Source organism: Coturnix japonica, chromosome 1 (genome assembly GCF_054131305.1).
Source record: "Coturnix japonica strain WE chromosome 1, WE-NBRP24, whole genome shotgun sequence".
Classification (NCBI taxonomy): Eukaryota; Metazoa; Chordata; class Aves; order Galliformes; family Phasianidae; genus Coturnix; species Coturnix japonica.
The window spans coordinates 132,533,100-132,551,506 of record NC_140663.1 but is presented as its reverse complement, the minus strand read 5'-3'; the positions used below and the strand labels follow the sequence as shown (position 1 = coordinate 132,551,506).

The 18,407-nt window shown below is 38.1% G+C and overlaps 1 protein-coding gene across 3 annotated transcripts in view; it reads left to right on the top strand.

The window, feature by feature from the left end:
• Nucleotides 1-18,407, top strand: part of PCCA (propionyl-CoA carboxylase subunit alpha) — a 251,751-nt gene that overhangs the window by 133,025 nt on the left and 100,319 nt on the right. For all 3 annotated transcript variants that reach the window (XR_014941909.1, XR_014941910.1, XM_015851501.2), the window contains exon 18: nt 2,624-2,726. Coding sequence is in view for 1 of the 3 variants with exons in the window: in XM_015851501.2 (XP_015706987.1) it covers nt 2,624-2,726 (103 nt within the window). In the remaining 2 variants the exon portion in view is untranslated. The remainder of the gene's footprint in view (nt 1-2,623; nt 2,727-18,407) is intronic.

Here is an 18,407-nt window from a genome sequence, read left to right as displayed (position 1 = left end):
CAGTGATAATGAGGAGGTGAGTATAATTCTCGATAGGTTGTTAACATGTTTCAAATGATCAACTTTTAATGTTTGATGTTTGATTTTTATTGAAGATGAGGGGAGAAGATAGTTTTTGCAGCACAGCAAATACAAAAGCAGTTATTGATTTCATAATAAAGGTAATTGATAGAAGTCATAAGATAAAATGTTTGCATTGGGATTTTTCTAGTTTTACTTTATTCTTGTGCAGGAGTTGATAGTGGTACTAGCAGCGTTGGTTGGGACAGGTGGGATCATGCTGTGTTCGGCAGGATAACTAAAAAGCAAAGGTGTTTTTTGTCTTTCTCTCTGTGATTAATTCTTTTAGTAACTTTTAAATTCTTTTAGTAACTGTTAAAAGAAAGATCAGGTTTGTTTCTCAAGTCAGTTCCTCAGACTTTGAGAATTCTTATTTCTGCATGTTTGTGTTAGTGAAGACAGTTTCAATTTCAAGGCCGATAGAAAATAATAAACACTGAGCAAAGGAAGTTGCATTAATCTTTAGCCAGAATATGCTAATATGGGCTAAATTTAAAAATAAATAGATTTGCTGACTTTTCTATTTCTAAACTTACAATTTTTGGCCAGTGACAGCTCCTTTGTACTCTCAGCTGGAACAGTAGTGAGGGTGCTTCCATCATTCTAGCTTCATTGCATTGATGCAATTAACTCTAATTGTGGATATGTGAAGATGCTGTTTAATGTGTCCAGTCTAATGATGGGTCCCCTGTGGAAGATGTCCTGTTTTGAAACTGTGTTCTTGCACTTGTTACTGTAAAGCCCGTTCTGATTGTTGTAGTAGGTTTCTGTGTTTTCCAGAGGATTGTGTTGGTCTTATGCTACTGATAAAAACTGTCATTCCCTAATAAGAAGGACCGGGGCGTGTGGGACAACATTATGTGCAGTAGTGCTGAGGTGATGGGAGCATGCAGGTGGAGATGAGAACTGCGTGCTGAATGACTTGAAGCAAATGTGCCACATCGGGCAGAGTTGCTTAGGGAGACCGAGCCTTCTGAACCTCTTCCCTGCCTGTTTCACCACCATAGAATTGCCTTAGTTGGAAGGGACCCTTAAAGGTCATCTAGTCTAACTTTTCTGCAATGAACAGGAACATCTACAGCTTTATCTGGGTGGTGCTGTTCTTTTATATGAAGTCTATAATTGCCCGTATATGGCAGCATTTGCTGTGATATTGACACATGAAGGTCTACTGAGGTAGACAGCAGCTGCATAAAGCACTCTGAGCTCTACTGTAATCGAGTTTAGCTAAATGATGGTCCGTCCAGTTCCTGAACAGGGCCTACAGGAAAGCTGGGAAGGGATTTTTTATAAGGGCATGCACTGACAAGGGGGAATAGTTTTAAACTGAAAGAAGAACTGAGGATAGTGAGACACTGGAACAGGCTGCACAAGGAGGCTGTGAATGCCCCCACCCTGGAGGCGTTCAAGGTCAGGCTGGGTGGGGCTGTGAGCAGCCTGATGATCTTAAAGGTCCCTTCCAACCCAAACCATTCTATGCTTCTATGAAATCTTCCAGCCTTACCCTCATTTTATTTTTTTTTTAACTTAATGCAATATCTTCTCTAGCTTTTGAAACACCCATTCTTTCATCTGTGCAAAATCTTTCTCCTAAGAGTACTTTGAGCTTATTCTCCATAACAATTCATCTTTGTACTTCTCGTTCCCTTTTACACCAGCTTTATCTTCCTTTCACCGCCTTATGGACTGGCTACTTCACTTGCTCTTTTACTTCATCTCGCATCACTTTGGATTGCTTTACTTACCCGGTGACACCAGTCTTATCCACCAATGTGCCAGCTTCTCATACCAAATCTGTGTTGCACGAGAGAGGGCAGAATTCTGGCACCATGCTCTGTCTTTTAATCTGCTGAATGGACTACTGAATTTCTGTACAACTTTCACAGTCTGTAGCATAGATCCAGACAGGAATTAACCTGATTTTTATCCAAAACTTTATTAGCTTACCTACCTTTAAATTACAAACTACTTTGAGTTTTTTTTTTTTTTTTTTTTTTTTTCTTATGAAGAGCCAGGTATGACTTTGAGTTCATTGGCTGCAAACTAATAATGACACAATTGGCACTAAAGGTTGCAGGACGGACAAGTAGTTTCATCCACATTTATTTCTGAAGTTATTATCCCTTTTGCTTGGAAGCTGTGTAGCCTTGGTAAGGTAAGGTACTGAGAAAGAATGCAGTATATTTTGAATAAGTTCTAATGTACAAGTGGATTCCTTACCAGCGTGAGGCACAATATGTCACCCAGTGACATTTCAGTAACAAAAACAAGATGCTGCAGCATCGTTCCATTTTTTTTCTTTCCCTTTCAGTTGTCAAATTGTTTTCAACAGAGTTACTGGTGTTAGCAGTAGGGCTGATCTGTATGAAAACATACAATTTAAACTCTGAATCTCAGAGCATCTGCTATGCTGAGCCTCATCTTAATTTAGGGGGAAAAAATGCAGATTGAATCTCTAAGGACTGAGCAGCATTTTAAGTAGTAGTAACTTTTTGTTTTTATATTTGTGCTGATCTTTGATTTCTAATAACTTTTAACTGATTTTATTTTTTTTGAAAACTAGGGCACCAGTTGACAGATTGTGAAAGAAGAGAACTACTGGCAACAGCAGCTTCTTTGTATGTGGCTGAACAACTGAGATCGCAGCGATTTCTGGGGACTCCAAGGTAAGGTTGTTTCCAGGAACTCAGGTGTGCCGATGCGTTTTGTTAATGGCGTCTTCTCATGCATGAGAGAAATGCTGGTGAGAAACTGCATGGTTTCTTAACGTAGTCTGTTTTTTTCTAAATTTGAATGAGCTGTGGCTTACATTTCCCTGCTCACACAAGTCATACATGATTATTTTTATTCTACGTATTAGCATGCTAATAGGCACAAAAATGTGTTACAAGCCAGTGCAGTAATTAATGCACATCAGGAGTTTCATTAATGCAAAATGTTGCTACATTAGTAACTAACCACAAATTGAGCATCACAAATTTCCCTTGTGTCCATTTGAAGTGATCTAAGCATTTTGGGATAATGTGAATGTTCAGCTACAGAGCTTTAAAATATTGTGGATTCATGAGTCATTTGCTACCTCGATAAAGAACAGTGATAGTTTTGGGTCTAATTCTGAAGATGTGTTCTGACTTACCAATTCTGGAATACTCAGCACCTTTGCATTAAGTATGGATTTTGGTTCTGTTGTTGCCCTGCTTCCTCATTCTTTTGGATAACAGCTGCTGGGTAACATACATGGTAATGTTAATTGGTGAGACATTGCAGTAGTGTCTGTCAAAATAGTAATCACTACTTTGTTTCTTTGGAACAGTGTGCTTTTTTTCCTCTGTGATGCTTTTGGCTTTTGTTGTCCTCTGGCGTATCATTGTAAGCTGAAGCCTTTGTCAGTGCCTTGAGATGTAATTTGTGGATCTGGGTAGTCGGTGTTTCCAACTGCTGCATACAGAAAAGCTAAACTTCATCATGAGTCTGTTTCAAAAGTTAAACGCTTTAATGTGTCTGCATGTCTATGTATGTCTGTGTGAGAGAGACAGAAGTCAGAATGCGGCATAGACATTATTCACATTCCATGCCAGTGGTTTGACAGTGTATTCTATTACTGATTTTACAGTGGTCAGGAATAAATCAGACGTGGTTTCAAGAAGTCTTTATTTTTATTTGTACCCACATAGATAAATAGTACCATATGTGTTTAAAAAAAAAAAAGAAAAAAGAAAAAAAAGAGACACTTAGAGCAAGCATAACAGCTTTGTAATACGTAGCATATGTAGGGCTGGGTGATTGTTTGCCTTTCTCACCTATAGGGGCAAGTTAAGTGGTTTTATTTTTTTTTTTTCATTATTTCATTCCACAAGTTACATTGTCCGTAGCAGATGGTATAATGAGAAGAACAGGCACTCTGAGGACACTGTTCCCAGCTAAAAGATGAATGAGGGAAAATGAGGAGGAGCTTTAACTGTAGTTTTTACTGGCTAGCACAGGAAGATAAGTAGTCTGGTACTGCTGTTGAGAAGTAGCTGATTCCTTCTTACTTTGAAGAAGGATGGGAATGTTTGACTTAAACAGTGATTCTCAAACTGCTGTTGCATTCCCTGATCTGATTTTTTTTTTTTTTCCTCTTAGTGTAAAATGTTCTAATTGCTAACAAGAGAAAAGCAGTCCCATTTTGGAAGAATCTTTTAATGCTTGATTTCTAATGCAGAACAGGGTGTTTGTGTATCTTAATAGAAAAGACATATACAACTCCTTAAGCCAAAATACCAACTGCGCAAACAAAATATGGCATTGAGCAATCGGGCACAGCCTTGTCAAGAAAACAAATACTTTCCTGCTTTGAAGAAAAAGTAGCTTGTTTTTTGTGTCCTTCTACCATAACTCCCTCATATATTTTCCTCCAACATGGGCAGGGTAGAGTCTGACCACATGACATTTTTGCTTGGTAAGACTGGATTAAGATTTGTTTCTTTTTTCAAATCCTCTATGGTGAAGCTAAGAAATCTTGTTGGTACATGGAGTGTTACTTTCTCTGCCATGACAGGTATTTAACTCATCTTTCTCAGCATGATCTTTTCTGTCTGTTAAGGCATATGCAGATCTGGAATGAGTCCTTCAGAAGCTGAGCCTTAGAATTTTCTTGGAGTAGTGGCTGTCTGTGTTCCTTAGTGAATAGGTCATTATTACAATCCACATATGTTTTGAGGTCTACTTATTGCAGTGTCAGTAAAGCTGCCTATATGAGGTCAAATAAGGACAAAGTAATGTGAAAAGACTTACTTGTGAGTAGCTTCTGAAGAAAAACAAACATGGTAGCGATCCCCTTTCCCCACAAATCCTTCAGCTCTGTGGAAGAAGCAAAAGCAGAGTGATTTCAAAGGATTATGCAGGGGTCTGGCTGGTACTCCCCTCTCCTCAGAGCAGCTGGTGGACTCCCTCTAGAGGGGACTGAGTAGTGTGGAGCATTCAGGGTACTGGAGCCCAGTCAAGGATCAGTCCCTCGTGGCGTGTCCTGAACTTACCCAAGCTGCATTTGACTTGTATCTGGAGGTGTGCCGTATCATGGGTACGTTTCATGGAATAGGACTGTGGCCACAGAAAGCACATCTTTATTGGTGTGTCTGCAATCTGAAAAATGTAGAGTAGGAACCTGTCTTACTGGCGGTGAATCAAAAAGGTCAGCTGTAATCTTGGATGCAGTTCACTGTGGCAGAATTTGATGTTTAGAATCTGTGTGAATTTTAAAACCACACTGGGTTTTCCTTCCATTTTTTTTCTTTCTTTTTTTTGGGAGCCACATGTATGGCATGCATTCTTCTCACTCCTGTGAGAGTATTTTTGAGTACCTTTCTCCATCCTGACTTAGTCAGCCACAGCTTGGGATTGTTATTCTAGTCAGACAGATAGGAAGAATCACTCTTGGAAGTCTTCACAGAAGTTCCACCTTTCACTAGCAGGGCCACTGAGCCATCTATGGTCAGATGAAATGGACCTGTGCCAGTTTAAGGAATCATTATCCCAGCCTACTCCTTTACTTGGTCTCTGCCTATTCCCTCCTCCTACTCCAGGTATGTGATGATTTTCTGTGTAGTTGCTTTCTTTTCTGATTCTGCCAAATCATAGCATCATAGAATCACCAAGGTTGGAAATGACCTAGAAGATCATCCAGTCCAACCATCCACCCATCACCAATAGTTCTCACTAAACCATGTCCCTCAACATAATGTCCAAACGATCCTTGAACACCTCCAGGGCCAGTGACTCCACCACCTCCCCAGAAGAGCTGAAAGAGCGAGATTGTATAGCAAGGGAGGAGCTGCATGGTTCTTGCTAGAGTGTACTCTGAGGATTGGTGAGCTTTTACCTCATTAATATCCAAGGCCCATCTTTCTTCTGCTGGTTTCAATTAGATGTGACCTCTGTAATAGGATTCTTTGTAGGAGTACATTGTGTGGCTTTGAGGCTAATGTAGGCCTCAGGGCAAACAGCAGCTCGCTGTTCTTCTATCAGAGATAACAGCATGACAATTTGGGTGGAGCACCCACAGGTGGGTTTCCACTGTCTGTAGTATATTGTGCCCTTGGCCTCACCAGTGGTCCTGTAGGATTTATTTGCCAAGCACTATCTTAAAACAAATGCTGGAGACCCGTGTGTGCTCATAGTTACAGAAATATCAAGCACTTGCTTTTGTTATCCAATATGAACATTTTCTTTGTCTTTTTATGTAACTGGTTGCTATTTAGCCAGTTTTCTTGGGAAGTCGGTTGTTGGGCATTTGGTTTTGTTTTGCTTTTGGAAGATAATGAGCTAATGAAAATGCTTGGTATTTTATGAGCCAGTTACTACTAATGTGAATATTTCACTGTGGTATCTAGATAATAGGGGCACAAGTTTCCTACAGGAAACAGCTATGAATGATTAATGAGCGTTTCATTGTTCCGCTTTCAGTTATTTTACCTAGAACTTTCCCTACTTGTTCCGTAGTCCAGTTTATTGTGAAGCCGGTGCCACCCACAGCTGCTGAACAGATTTACAGTATCTAGTAAAATCTTGAGGTCTTCTAGATCTTATATCAAGTGGAAACATATTTTGGCTGAAGTGAATCCAGCTTATTTTATGTCTGTTTGATGTAGTTAGCCTTTGAGACAAAAAGTGATGTTGTACAGTTGAATCTTCACATTTTGGCTTCAGGCTTGTTTTCGTTAGTGGGTTGGGAGAGGAATAGGAGAGTGACTCTCCAGGTGTGGCTACATCATGCTATCTCATGGGTCTACTAATGTGGTGTTTATAATTCTAAACCCAATTGCCTACAGCACTTCCTATGTGTTGCTTGTATTGGCAGCCAAGTCTATTTTCCTAATTTTTCTATGGGTTTTACTCTTTCATCATTTATGACTTGGAAAAAAACAGTGAGCCTGCATGCCTGTATTACCTGATACTACATGCAAAAAGATGGTAACACACTGAAAAATGTTTTATATTGCTAGAAAAAAAACTAAAGGTTTTTCTTGGTCTACTGCATAATATAGGAAACCGGGACTGGAAAAGCTTGAGTTAAACTCCTAACTGTTCCTGTGGGACATTTGGAATGGGCCTTGGTTTACTAAGACAGAATGGCCCTACTGCTTTACTACATTATTGAGGTCATATAAATATTTATTTATGAACATCTATAAAGTATTTTGAGACTTAAAATGGATGATATTTTCCAAGCATAGAATAATACTTTGGCGAGAAATAAATCTGAGTGAGGAATTGCAGCAAAATGCAATCACAATTTTGTTTTAATGTGGAAATGATGATTTGTCATTTTGTGGAATGGCATCAACTGGTTAGCTCCTGTGAGGTTCTTGAAATAGCTGAGCTGAGTTTTTATGTTCCAAGATCCTGCAAATTCGGTGCACTGGATGTAACATGACTGGTGACCTGCAAGAACAGACTGCTGGAGGTTTGTGTCTGGGTTGATTTGGTACAGGCATATTGTTAATTCTCAGCTGCACATAGTAATGACGGCTCAGATACCTACTTCGCTTTGCCATTGTATGACCAGGGTAGCTAGTGAGCTGTTAACAGAGCAGTGGTCTGGTACCTCTTATGCTTGCTTTCACATAGACTACACCTATTATCCTGCTGGTGCCTGGGATTGAGCCAGCTCTTTGTCGTCCCGGGGTTCCCCATATGGAAGAATGGTCAGCTGCCCAATAGGAGAGCTATCTGGCTCTCTTGCACTGCTGGAGCAGCACAAAATAAGGTTGTATTACATTAATTTTAAAAAGAAGGAAGATGATGTCAGGCAAATTTACTGGAGTCATCCAAACTGGCCATTTGGAAAGAAAGACTTTTGACTTGCCATACAGTCATAGGCATTCCTGAATTGTGATCCCTCCCCTTCCCCCTCAAACCACAGTAATAACACGAAAAGTTATTGCAAGTACAGCTAAATATTTATACTATGCATTACCCTACAAATACCCTCTGGTGTGATATAAAGCTAAAATGCTTTGTTTTCATTTAGTAAGGATGACTAAGCCCAGCCCACTTGTGGCTTTCCTTTATTCCCTTGCTTTGGAGTTATGCAGTCATCCTTAGCTCATGAAAATAGCACTATTTTATCCTCATTTTTCTGGTCCCCTGGTCAAGAAGTCAAGCATTCTTTTCATGATTTTCTACTGTGCCTTTTAAAGCTCTCAGTATACTTATGTAACTATTACACTTCAGACCATCATTTCACCTTTATATTTTCGTTCTTTGTAGACTAGCGAGGTACTAAGAATCTGTTCTGTGTGTGTAATCCTTGTTTATAAGGGGATCTTCAGGTTGTGGCATCCTTCTCATCTCTTGAGTGTTACTAAATGTTGTTCTTTTGACCTCTTGATAATAATGTAATATATATATTATGTTTATAATCTTGCTTAATCACTGCTAAACCAGCTGCCCTATATAGAATTCTGTCTGTCTTTAAAATCTGGTATTATTTGCCCTTCTACATTGTTCATTTGAATATTACAGAAAGAGGATTACGTGTGCTATAGACAAACAAGTAGATGGAAATACGTGGAACAGGTGTTTTTAGCCAGTGGAAATAAACTTTTGTGTAAAATATAAAAGTTGGAATGGAATGCCAAATGCGTAAATGGGACATTTATGACCATTTCTGCAGAAAGTACGTATCATCTTTTCTTTGGATTCTATTAATGGTATCAGAGTTGATAGCGTAAGTAACATAAGGTATTTATATACTAGTTTGAAAGCAGAGCCACCGTCCTGTGTGATTCATGACCACGTATATTCCAGAAACAGAACAGCCTGTTATGGGAGCTTTTCATAACATATTATCCCTATTGTAGCTGGAGGGAAAACGGTGTTCTGGTCACTCAGGAATTCATGCTTGTTCAATTTTAAGATTGGATAATCATTATGAAATCATTATGAAGGTAATCGTTGCGAAGCTTGGACCTCACTGAACATCTTTTGGGAAGACCCTAGAGCAGCAGGTGCGCAGCTTGCTGAAGTGGCTGCTGGTGGGAAGGCTGCTCACCAAAATAAATGGACTTGGCTAAGTCCCCATGTTTATTGTCTTTTATTTTCATCATGTCTGTTGGGAAAGCAGCAGCTGTTGGAGGAGTGTCATGGCTTCCATGGCTACCATTCATGTAACGTTGAAACCCGAATGTACATGGTCTATGCGTGTGAATGTTTTCAGTTGCACTGCTGTATTCCTAGTCCTTTTTAATTGTGAATCAGGCCCTTTTCTCATCCATGCTTTGCTGATGACTTCTTCTTTCCAAGATCCCCTGTTTGCCATAAGACCTCTCTCTCTTTCCTTTACTTTGATCCTTTTTATAAGCACAACAATTCTTTCCTTTCATGTAGGCTTACACCTCCTAAACTCGTTCCTCAATATTTGTCTGTGTGTAAAAAGCGTACACATCAAGCTGTAGAACTAAGTTGCATGCTAATAACCCCACGTTCCCTGGTCATTTTACATCTACTTTTCAGCATTGTTTTGTTTTTTTCTCTCCATCTGTGTGTTTTATTTGGAATTTCCAAAGGTAGAAGTAAAATCGTGTTGGATGCTTTTATCTAAGCGCCGTGGTTTTCTTCACTTTGGTGGATTCTAAGCTTAGGAAATGCATGTTAAGCTCAGTAAATGCATATGTAGATACATTCATATTGGAAGCTCTATTTATGTTTGTTTCCTAGGACTATTAACATAAAAAGGATAAGCCCAAACATCAGGATCTTACCTTGTTAAGTTCCTCAGAGTGTTGGCTGTGTCCTGCTGTTTGTTAGTGTACTGCATAACTTATTCTCAGTACTGTTGCAGTAGAAATGTTATCAACAAAATAATACGGGAAGAAAAAGTATCTTATTCAATATTGTCTGCATACTTTTACATGTATGTGCCTTGATTTGTCTATTCTTCAGCATGCTTGCTTCATTCATGATTCACAAAGGCTATAGTTAAATATAAGATATTGATTGAAGGGATAGATAATTCATTTATACCTTTGTTATTGAGTATTACAATTTTCAACCGTTTCTTTTTCCTTTGATTCAGCTGCAAAAGTGGGATGGGACGCAGAATGGCCTCATTATTGTAGGAGTATTTCTCTGTTCCCTGCAATGATTCCAAAAGCTCTTGCACACTTCATCAGTATTATTGTAATTCTTTGGCTGCAGGATATTTGGCAGCTGTTGCACCCCACTGGCAAATCCTATTCAGACTTCACTTCCATTCACCATTGCCATTGGAGAATTGATTTCTCTCTCCTCTGCTCTAACCTTTCCCAATTCATTTTGGATTGTTCAATGTGAAACATTTTAATTTCATATCATACAGCCATTCAGCTCACAATCCTTTTTTAACCTGTCACCAGGGTAACAGCATAGCATGCTTTCTTTAGGCAATCAAGTTTTTATTTCACATGCTTAATGTTGCATTAAATGTTTGCATTTTGTTTAACCCTCTTAAATACTTTGAACTGTGGATATATTTTGCAGGGTAGTGAAGACTCTGATTTCAGTGTCAAGTCTTTGCAGAAATTGCCTTATTTAAAATAAAATAATTAAATAAATGAAAAAGCAGAAGGCGAATGCAGTAATGAGGAGATTATTAGTAAAATCTCTCAGAGATGAATGAGACAAGCATCTGTAGAATAGCAAAAATGTTTTTCTTCTGTAAAAACCTTTCAGAAGCTTACAGTATGATCTTTACTCCCGTGCTTTTGGATTATTCTTACCTGTAAGCGCTTGTAATCAAATTAATGCAAATATAGGATTAAGCATGCAATAACATGACTTTAAGAAGTGAAATATCTGGCCTATATATGTCAGCCCTCTTGAAATTGCTTACCAGATATGTGTATAGGACTGCAAACTGAATAGCAAGTACTTTACTGCATAAAAATTAAAATTTTTAGGATGATGCAATTGAAATACAAAAGTCACGTTTCTGGCATGAGCAACAGGCTACATCTATTTTTTTGGAAATGAGAATAATAGTAATGATGCATTTGGAGTACTTTACTGCAGACGATTACAAAAATAAAATGGAATAGACTTTTTCATACCTGAAAAAACATTGATGTCATCCGTGACCTTGCTGAGCAAGTTCAGCTTGTCTTAGTGGAAAAATTGGACCAGCTAGGTTCGCCTCCACCTATTTGACTGGAAATTAAAACTAGTCTGTAATAGTTATCATTAAAATGCCCAGAATTTTATATCTTACATCTGTAATTATAAGTAGAGATGTAGAGCAAAAAAGGTTTTTATCTGCCATGTTCTATTCTCAATTATGTAGACAGAGAAGATGGAAAAAACTTCTTTTTAATTTTAACTAGTGAAATGTAAGAATTCACAGTATTGTAAAGAATGCCAAACTCTGCTCATTTACAGTGAAATAAGCCGGTTGCAATGAAAACAGTATTCATTTTAACACTTCATAACACTAATTTTACAAAGCTTCATACTTGCAAAATAATTCACACATACTCATATTCTTTTTTATAAAGCAAAATATTTGCAGTACTGTATTAGCTAGGCTGAGTTTACATTTGATCTAGTTCTTTTTTGAGGAGAAAGCTGCTTACCAGACCCATAAAGTTGACTTTGTTAGAGTCTTCAACAGCGTACAGCAATGCAGTTCCTTCTATAAATTTCTAAGTTTTCTGTCCACTTTCTTTTTTTTCCCCCAAGTTGAACTATAAGCTACCAAATATCATTACCTGCCAAAAGTGGTTTGGCAGTGTTTTGCTGCTGAATTTTGCCAAAAGGAGCCAAACATATGGTAACAGTTAATTTATTGGTGCTTCTAACCTCAAGGGAGCTCTTACAGAGAGCATATTACCTTTTTATCTAACATATTCTAAATAAAAGAGCTGCTGGCTTGAAATTTGATACGCCTGTATAGAAGCTGACCTTCAACGCAGTTATGCTTGATTCTGTCTTAAGGATAAAATTAAAAGTGCAAATGTGTAAGATTGAGCTGAGGCTTCTTTCTTTCTAACTTTGAGAGAGCCAAGTAACTCTTTTTGCTCTTTTCATAACCTGATAGTGTAGTGACTCACTTATAAGAAAAGCTACTTGGGCATGTCAGAGTATTTCAGATGACATACTTAGATGGTGTCTTAAAAGAAATGCATCCTGATATCCTTTGATGCCTATTAAGTACTCAGGTGCCTAAAAGTTTTTCTCTGGATCTGTGTTGAGGCTGTCCAAATGACTTTTCCTTTTGTGATTATGGGTGATTCTTTAATATATATTACAGACCAGTCTACAGTGGTTTACTTTTGTGTAATTGGATGTCATGCTTGGAGTTTGTTTTGGCTGTGGCTTCCCTTTAACATGCATCTTCAAAGCCTGTAGTGTGAGAAAGACGGGGCAGGAAAGAGCAGTGCAGAACTTGGTTCTTTTGAAACCAGGGATGTTTACCTATTGACTAAGAAAGGAGATGACAAGCCTTTAATCCTGTCTGTCGCTGGTGCTTAGTAAAATTAGTCTTGAAACGCTTATATTGCAATAATGCAAACTAATTGTCCACCGAATCCCAAATTAAAAAACAAAACGAAACAAAAAATTAAAAATCTGGGATATGTGTTGAATTTTATCTTTCCTAGGCTTCAACCTTTTGTTTTAACCCAGTGTTCTGGTACGTGTTTCTGAGGCTCCTCACTCTGCTATGGGTGATGGTGTGATGCATCTTGACCAAACAGTAGTGATTTTTTCCAGGCCCTGTTGCACAGTCTTCTACCAGACATGGAAATTCAAAGCCAGATCTACATCTGGCTGCACCCAGCCTTTACTGTTCTTCAGAGAGGGAGATGCCATAAACCAACAGCTTTTCTATGTTCATTGCCTTGAAGTAGTGGCAGCACTTCTTTTCTAAATCCTTCATTTCCCCCACAACCCAGTGCCACAAATCCTTGGACAAATCACAGTAACTTGAAGATCACTGAATACTTAAATAGATGGATATTTGGCCCTCTCACTATTGCTTGTTTCATATTCCATGAATGTAATTCCCCCAAAATAAACTGAGGGGGATTGAAATGCAAAATCCACTTTGTATCAGTCATTATGTGCAGTTGTGTTACTGCCACTCTTTGGGTCCTTCCCACAGGCTGACTTCTCCACTTTGACTGTAATCAGTGGAATATTTAGCAGTTTGATTTGATAATACTGAGCTGCTGTTACAAATACTTCTGTATTTTCTTCCTGTATCTTATATTTGCCCTAAGCTAAAAATACCCTAATTTAACTAATAATTTCTCCTAAAATTCTTTCATTCACATCTGTTGCATATAATTTTAGCTGAGTTGGAAATCTATACATCATTTCTCTTGTTGGCTTTTGTCTTACTTTGAGGCCATAATGTGAACAATGGCAGGCTTCCTATGAAAAGGCTGATAATATATAGAGAGCAATAGAGATTTATCTTTTGAATGCATATAATTTAAAATAATTAGAGCCTGGGTTTTTGTGGCACAGATTCATGGTGTCTAAGTAGTGTAATAAAAATAGATGAGTAGTTCAGTCTACCTGAGGACTAACTTACTGAGGAGAGGTGTGTTCCTCTCTTCAATGGTATTAAAGGTAAGATATGGTTAATATCAGCTGTCCAAAGCCCAGTGGTGTGAACTGAAATGGCAAACTGAAGGTGCAGTAGATGATGTATTGATGCTAATGTGAGTCATTGGAGCTCTGTAATGTGCCGTAATTGTCTAGATGTTAAGAATTAATACTTACTGAAATGTGGATGCTTTATATTATCCTTGTAATATAATTTAATTTTTAATGAACTCTTAGGGTTTTTTCATATTCTGTTTATTCTTTCTAATCTAACAGAATTAGTGGCATTAATTTCATTCAAGAGGAATTGAGTGCAGAAGAGATAGAGAACAAAGCTTTAGAATCTCTGAAGCACATCATGTTTTTTTATGTGCCAAGGAGAGGATGTGGCTGTCGCATTGCCTGCCAGAAAATAGCATGGGTACCTCTATCCAAATGCTCTGATCAGATTTATCTGTGAATTGACAGATGCATAGTTCATGTTTGCCTGTCGTCCAGCGCCAGTTCATGCGTATGCACTAAAGGTGCATCTTTTGGAAAATGATTACAGTTCTTAGTCAGCTTCTGGTTCTTACATTATGGCATACAGAATAGCCAGTAAGGGAAAATCTGGCCGTTCTTTTCTGGAATCTTGTACCATCTTGAATGTGTACCCCCACATGTTTCCTGGATTAAGTCTCATAGAGAAGAAATCACAACAGAGCAAATATGATCAGTGCAGCAGTATTACAGAAGTGATCTGTGACATAAAATGGTTAAGCTATTAAATGAACTCTTTTGTCTGTGTTGCAACCAAGTTTGCAGGAGGTGGTCAGCTCTGTGATATGTGAGCATCACCAAGTTTATAATTTCTCATCAGCTTGCAGACAAGTATTCTCTGTGCCTTTTGGAAGGCCGATGTTTTTAACCTCAACAGGGTTCCCAGATTTCTTTAGATACGGCCTTATTCTGATGTATTCTCTTTTGATTGTAGTAGTCACCTCTCACTCACAGTCTTAATAAAGTAAATTGAGCAGGTTTCACTGTGTTTGGTCTTACCCTGTTTATTCCTTAAAGAAATACTGCATTTCTGCCAGATGTTCCTGGCTGTCATGGTGCATCTCTTGAGCTGAAAGATGAGTTGATGTGCTTTTTTGGGATTAACTTTGTAAATTACTCGTAGTGGAAGAAGATATTTTAACGTAATAGAGACAGCGCTGAAATGTCAGGACAAGATTTTTTATTTTATTTTTATTTTTTCAAAACAGAAGTTTTAAATTTGATTCTAAAATAAATATTTTGTACTCCCAACTGGCAGAATGTTTTTTCACAGCCGCGCTGTGTGGTATCCTCAGTGCTTTCAACTGAGGGGAGCTGGCAGGGGCTAAGCGCTTCTTAGCATAACTCTTTCAGTGGGCCTGAATCTAAATATCAAGTTTTGCCTGAACTTTTATGAAGAATGAAAGGTGCAGCAGTCATTGGTAGAAACACAGTTGTGAAATTACATACTTTAATGTAAGAGAAATTGCCCAAAACTTTTCCTTAGCGACAAGCGGATTATTATTCTTTTTCTCTGTAGTGGTTTTCAGCAGAATTCAATATTGTTGACTGACCTGATTAAAAGCACCTGCTTCCAAGTTGTTCTTGGTAAATAGTTCTTCTGACGTAGGAAAGAGGGCTAGAAAAAAGTATACATATATCAGAAGCACAGATTTGTAAATTGCATGTAAAACAAATGTCTTTTCTCTGTACTTGTGAACATGTGATCTGTGTAATAGCTCTCTGACTTTGAGACAGGCCATCCACCTTTTTCTTAGTACATGCAAACCCTATTGCTTGTGTTACTTCCCTTTGGAAAGCAGATGCCCCTCTCTTGTGTTCCTGGAGGTGTTTGAGAGATGTATGGATGTGGCACTAAGGGACAAGGTATAATTATGGGGCTTGTTAAGCTGAGTTGATGGTTGGACTTGATCCAGAAGGTCTTTTCCAACCTAAATGATAACTCATTCCTTGCTAGCAGAAGCAGGGCGAGGTGATGATTTCCTCCAGAGTTGGTTGGACACTGGCTTCTTTCTTGTGGAAGTTGAGAGGTAAATTTGGATCCTTGTAGCCTGAAGCAGATGCGTAGCAAAGATCTTTCATTCTCCGGGTGCATTTGCTGCAAGCACGAATTTGTTACAGCAAAGTTGGCAATGGCACAAATCCTGTTTCCTTTTCCTGATAGATTTAATGCAAAGGGCAATAAAATTTTTTTTAAGAGGCTTAGAATTGTTGCTATTAGCCTGTGTGCCTGGAGCACACCTTCTCCTTAAGACTGTGGAGTCAGCTTTGGCAGAGGATCCTCAAGTTCCTCGACACGTGCTTGGCTATCAAGAAGCTAGATGTAGAGCAGGCAAGCAGGACCCATTAGAAATGTTAAAAAAGGAAGAAGGTGAACCAGGGTGACCTCAGGTTGCCTGCAGAGTTAGTTGACAGAAGTGCTTGAGCTATACACTTAAATCCGGGTAGCTACATTCAACTTCAGTTACAGAATCTAGATATAAATATTTTGTTACTTTGCCTTGATCTGGGATTTGCTGATGAAGGCACTGAAGCTTTCCATGGGTGCTGCATTGCAGGCCTTTATGTCAATCCCCCAGAAGCCTTCTGTTAAAAGAAGTATCCAGATGTATATTGCTTTGAATAAAAGTACATTTCACTCCATAATGTTCTTTTGAAGCAATGCTTTCTGTTTTGTAGTTTACCTCCCACATAATTTCATTTTTTCCAGTGGTCTCTGTTCAGACGTAGCACATATCTATAAATTTGCATTTTTGTTATTGATCTAAACTCAGTGTGCAAGAAAATGCAATATAAAGCCATTCTGACATAACCATTTTGACATAACTATTGGATAATTCAGCCTTTGTCTGATAGCTGGCACACTGGCTAGTAGAGGTTATTATTTTGTATGACACACGCAGAACTATAATTTACTCTAATGATGGTATATTTTCATACTCTTGGTGAATGGAGTATATGTATACATAATGCATACATAAAGGAGAAGGAAGGGAAACCCATTTTTATGTACAGATGAATCCATCTGAATATATGCAGAAGTGTGTGAGAATATATATATAGAAAATATTTCAAATTGCTGAATAAAGTATTCCCAGATTCTTAGGTTCCTTTCACATAATTTTTAGTTCTTAAAATAATCCTGTGAAAGTGCTGCTTTTATCTTCTCTGTGCAGCGATGAACTTTTATGTTGGAAAGTGTTGAAAGTACTCAGATAGTAAAGCTTAGATTTTTGTTTTGTTTGGCAGTACACTTCTGTTTAGAATTCTTTTAATCTATCCATTCCCTGCTTTTATATTCATCAGATAGTTGAAGGTTCTGTGAAGGATATTTCTTTGTATGAGAACTTATTAAACCAATAATGCTCAAAAGTATACGATTTACTTCCTTTTTTTCTTGTTTTATATCACAAGACATACTCCTGTTTGAGCTGTTAAATTTCTATTTGCTTTTCTCAAGTTTTTTTTTTTTTTGGGGGGGGGCGGGGGGAGTACGGAGAAAATAAGAAACAATTTATATGGTAGATCTAAAGTTTCATTAAAATTGCTTATGCCCTGTCCCAGGCATTTTAAGTGGGCCATCTGTCTAAACATCTCTCCATTTTTTTCTGATCATTTCCTCGACTTATTCATGAGCCATGGGAGGGCTCCTTTGTAGTCTCCATGTAGCTGGTTCAGTCTACCCCCACTGAATACATCTATGTGCTTGCATAACATATCTTTTCACAGTGCTGGAAATTCTCTGAACTTGGTTCAGATGAATGGCCCACTTTCTGAAGGTCTTTTTTTCTCCTCCTGCAAAGATTTGTATGCAGAAACTGACCTTGGTGGCTACAGAATCCAGCACATTATTCTTGATCATTTTACAGGCCACCTGCTGTGAAAGTTATGATGAAGGATTTCTTAATGATTCTTTGACCATTAACATTGTTTTAAGTCAATATTTCACTTTTATTTAACTGCTGAATAGGTAATTGCACGATTGAAAAGCAGCTTTACAGAATGCCACATATTGTGGTCTTCAAATGCTTATAATCTTTCATAACTGGAGAGTTTGTTGTGATAGTTTGGGATTTCTCTGCCTTTACCTGAAAGTTCTACGCAGCAAAAATATCAGGAGTAAAAAAAAAAATGTATTAAGTTTTCCCCAGTGTTAGAACTCACATTCTGAATTGCAAGTTAAAAAAATAATAATAATAAAAAAAATCCATAGGCAATTTTCTGACCCTTTTTAGGAGCTGGTGACATTTATCATAGCTCATTACATCATCAACAGTAATCAGGAGAGAGGAGTTTATTTGCCACAAACTGCAGAAAATTGTAGTTTTATTGAGTTCCTTCTATGCGATTGGATGATGACAATGAAAATGGACAAACTGGGGCAGAGTTATTACTTGCCTTGCCTTTGTCAACGTCTGTTTCCTTTCGTTATTTATCTTTTTGCCTAGAACTGATAATAGTTTAACTTGTGTCTGTTTTTCATGAGCGCAGTGTGTGTGTGTCAAGCTAAGATTTTTAGTAGTTTTCTGCTTCCCTCACTGAAAATTTGCAAAGCAGGAGTGGTAATGGCTGCGTTATTATGAAGGATCTCTCATTTTTCTGTCAGGGCATCTGGGGGTAAAAGGAACATAATGCAGTATGCTGTGTATGAAATACCTTAGGAGACCATGACATCATCTGCAGTTGAGTAATGAGTGACAAGGATTGAAAAGAAATAACTAAGCAGGGAAAAGGAGCTGTTT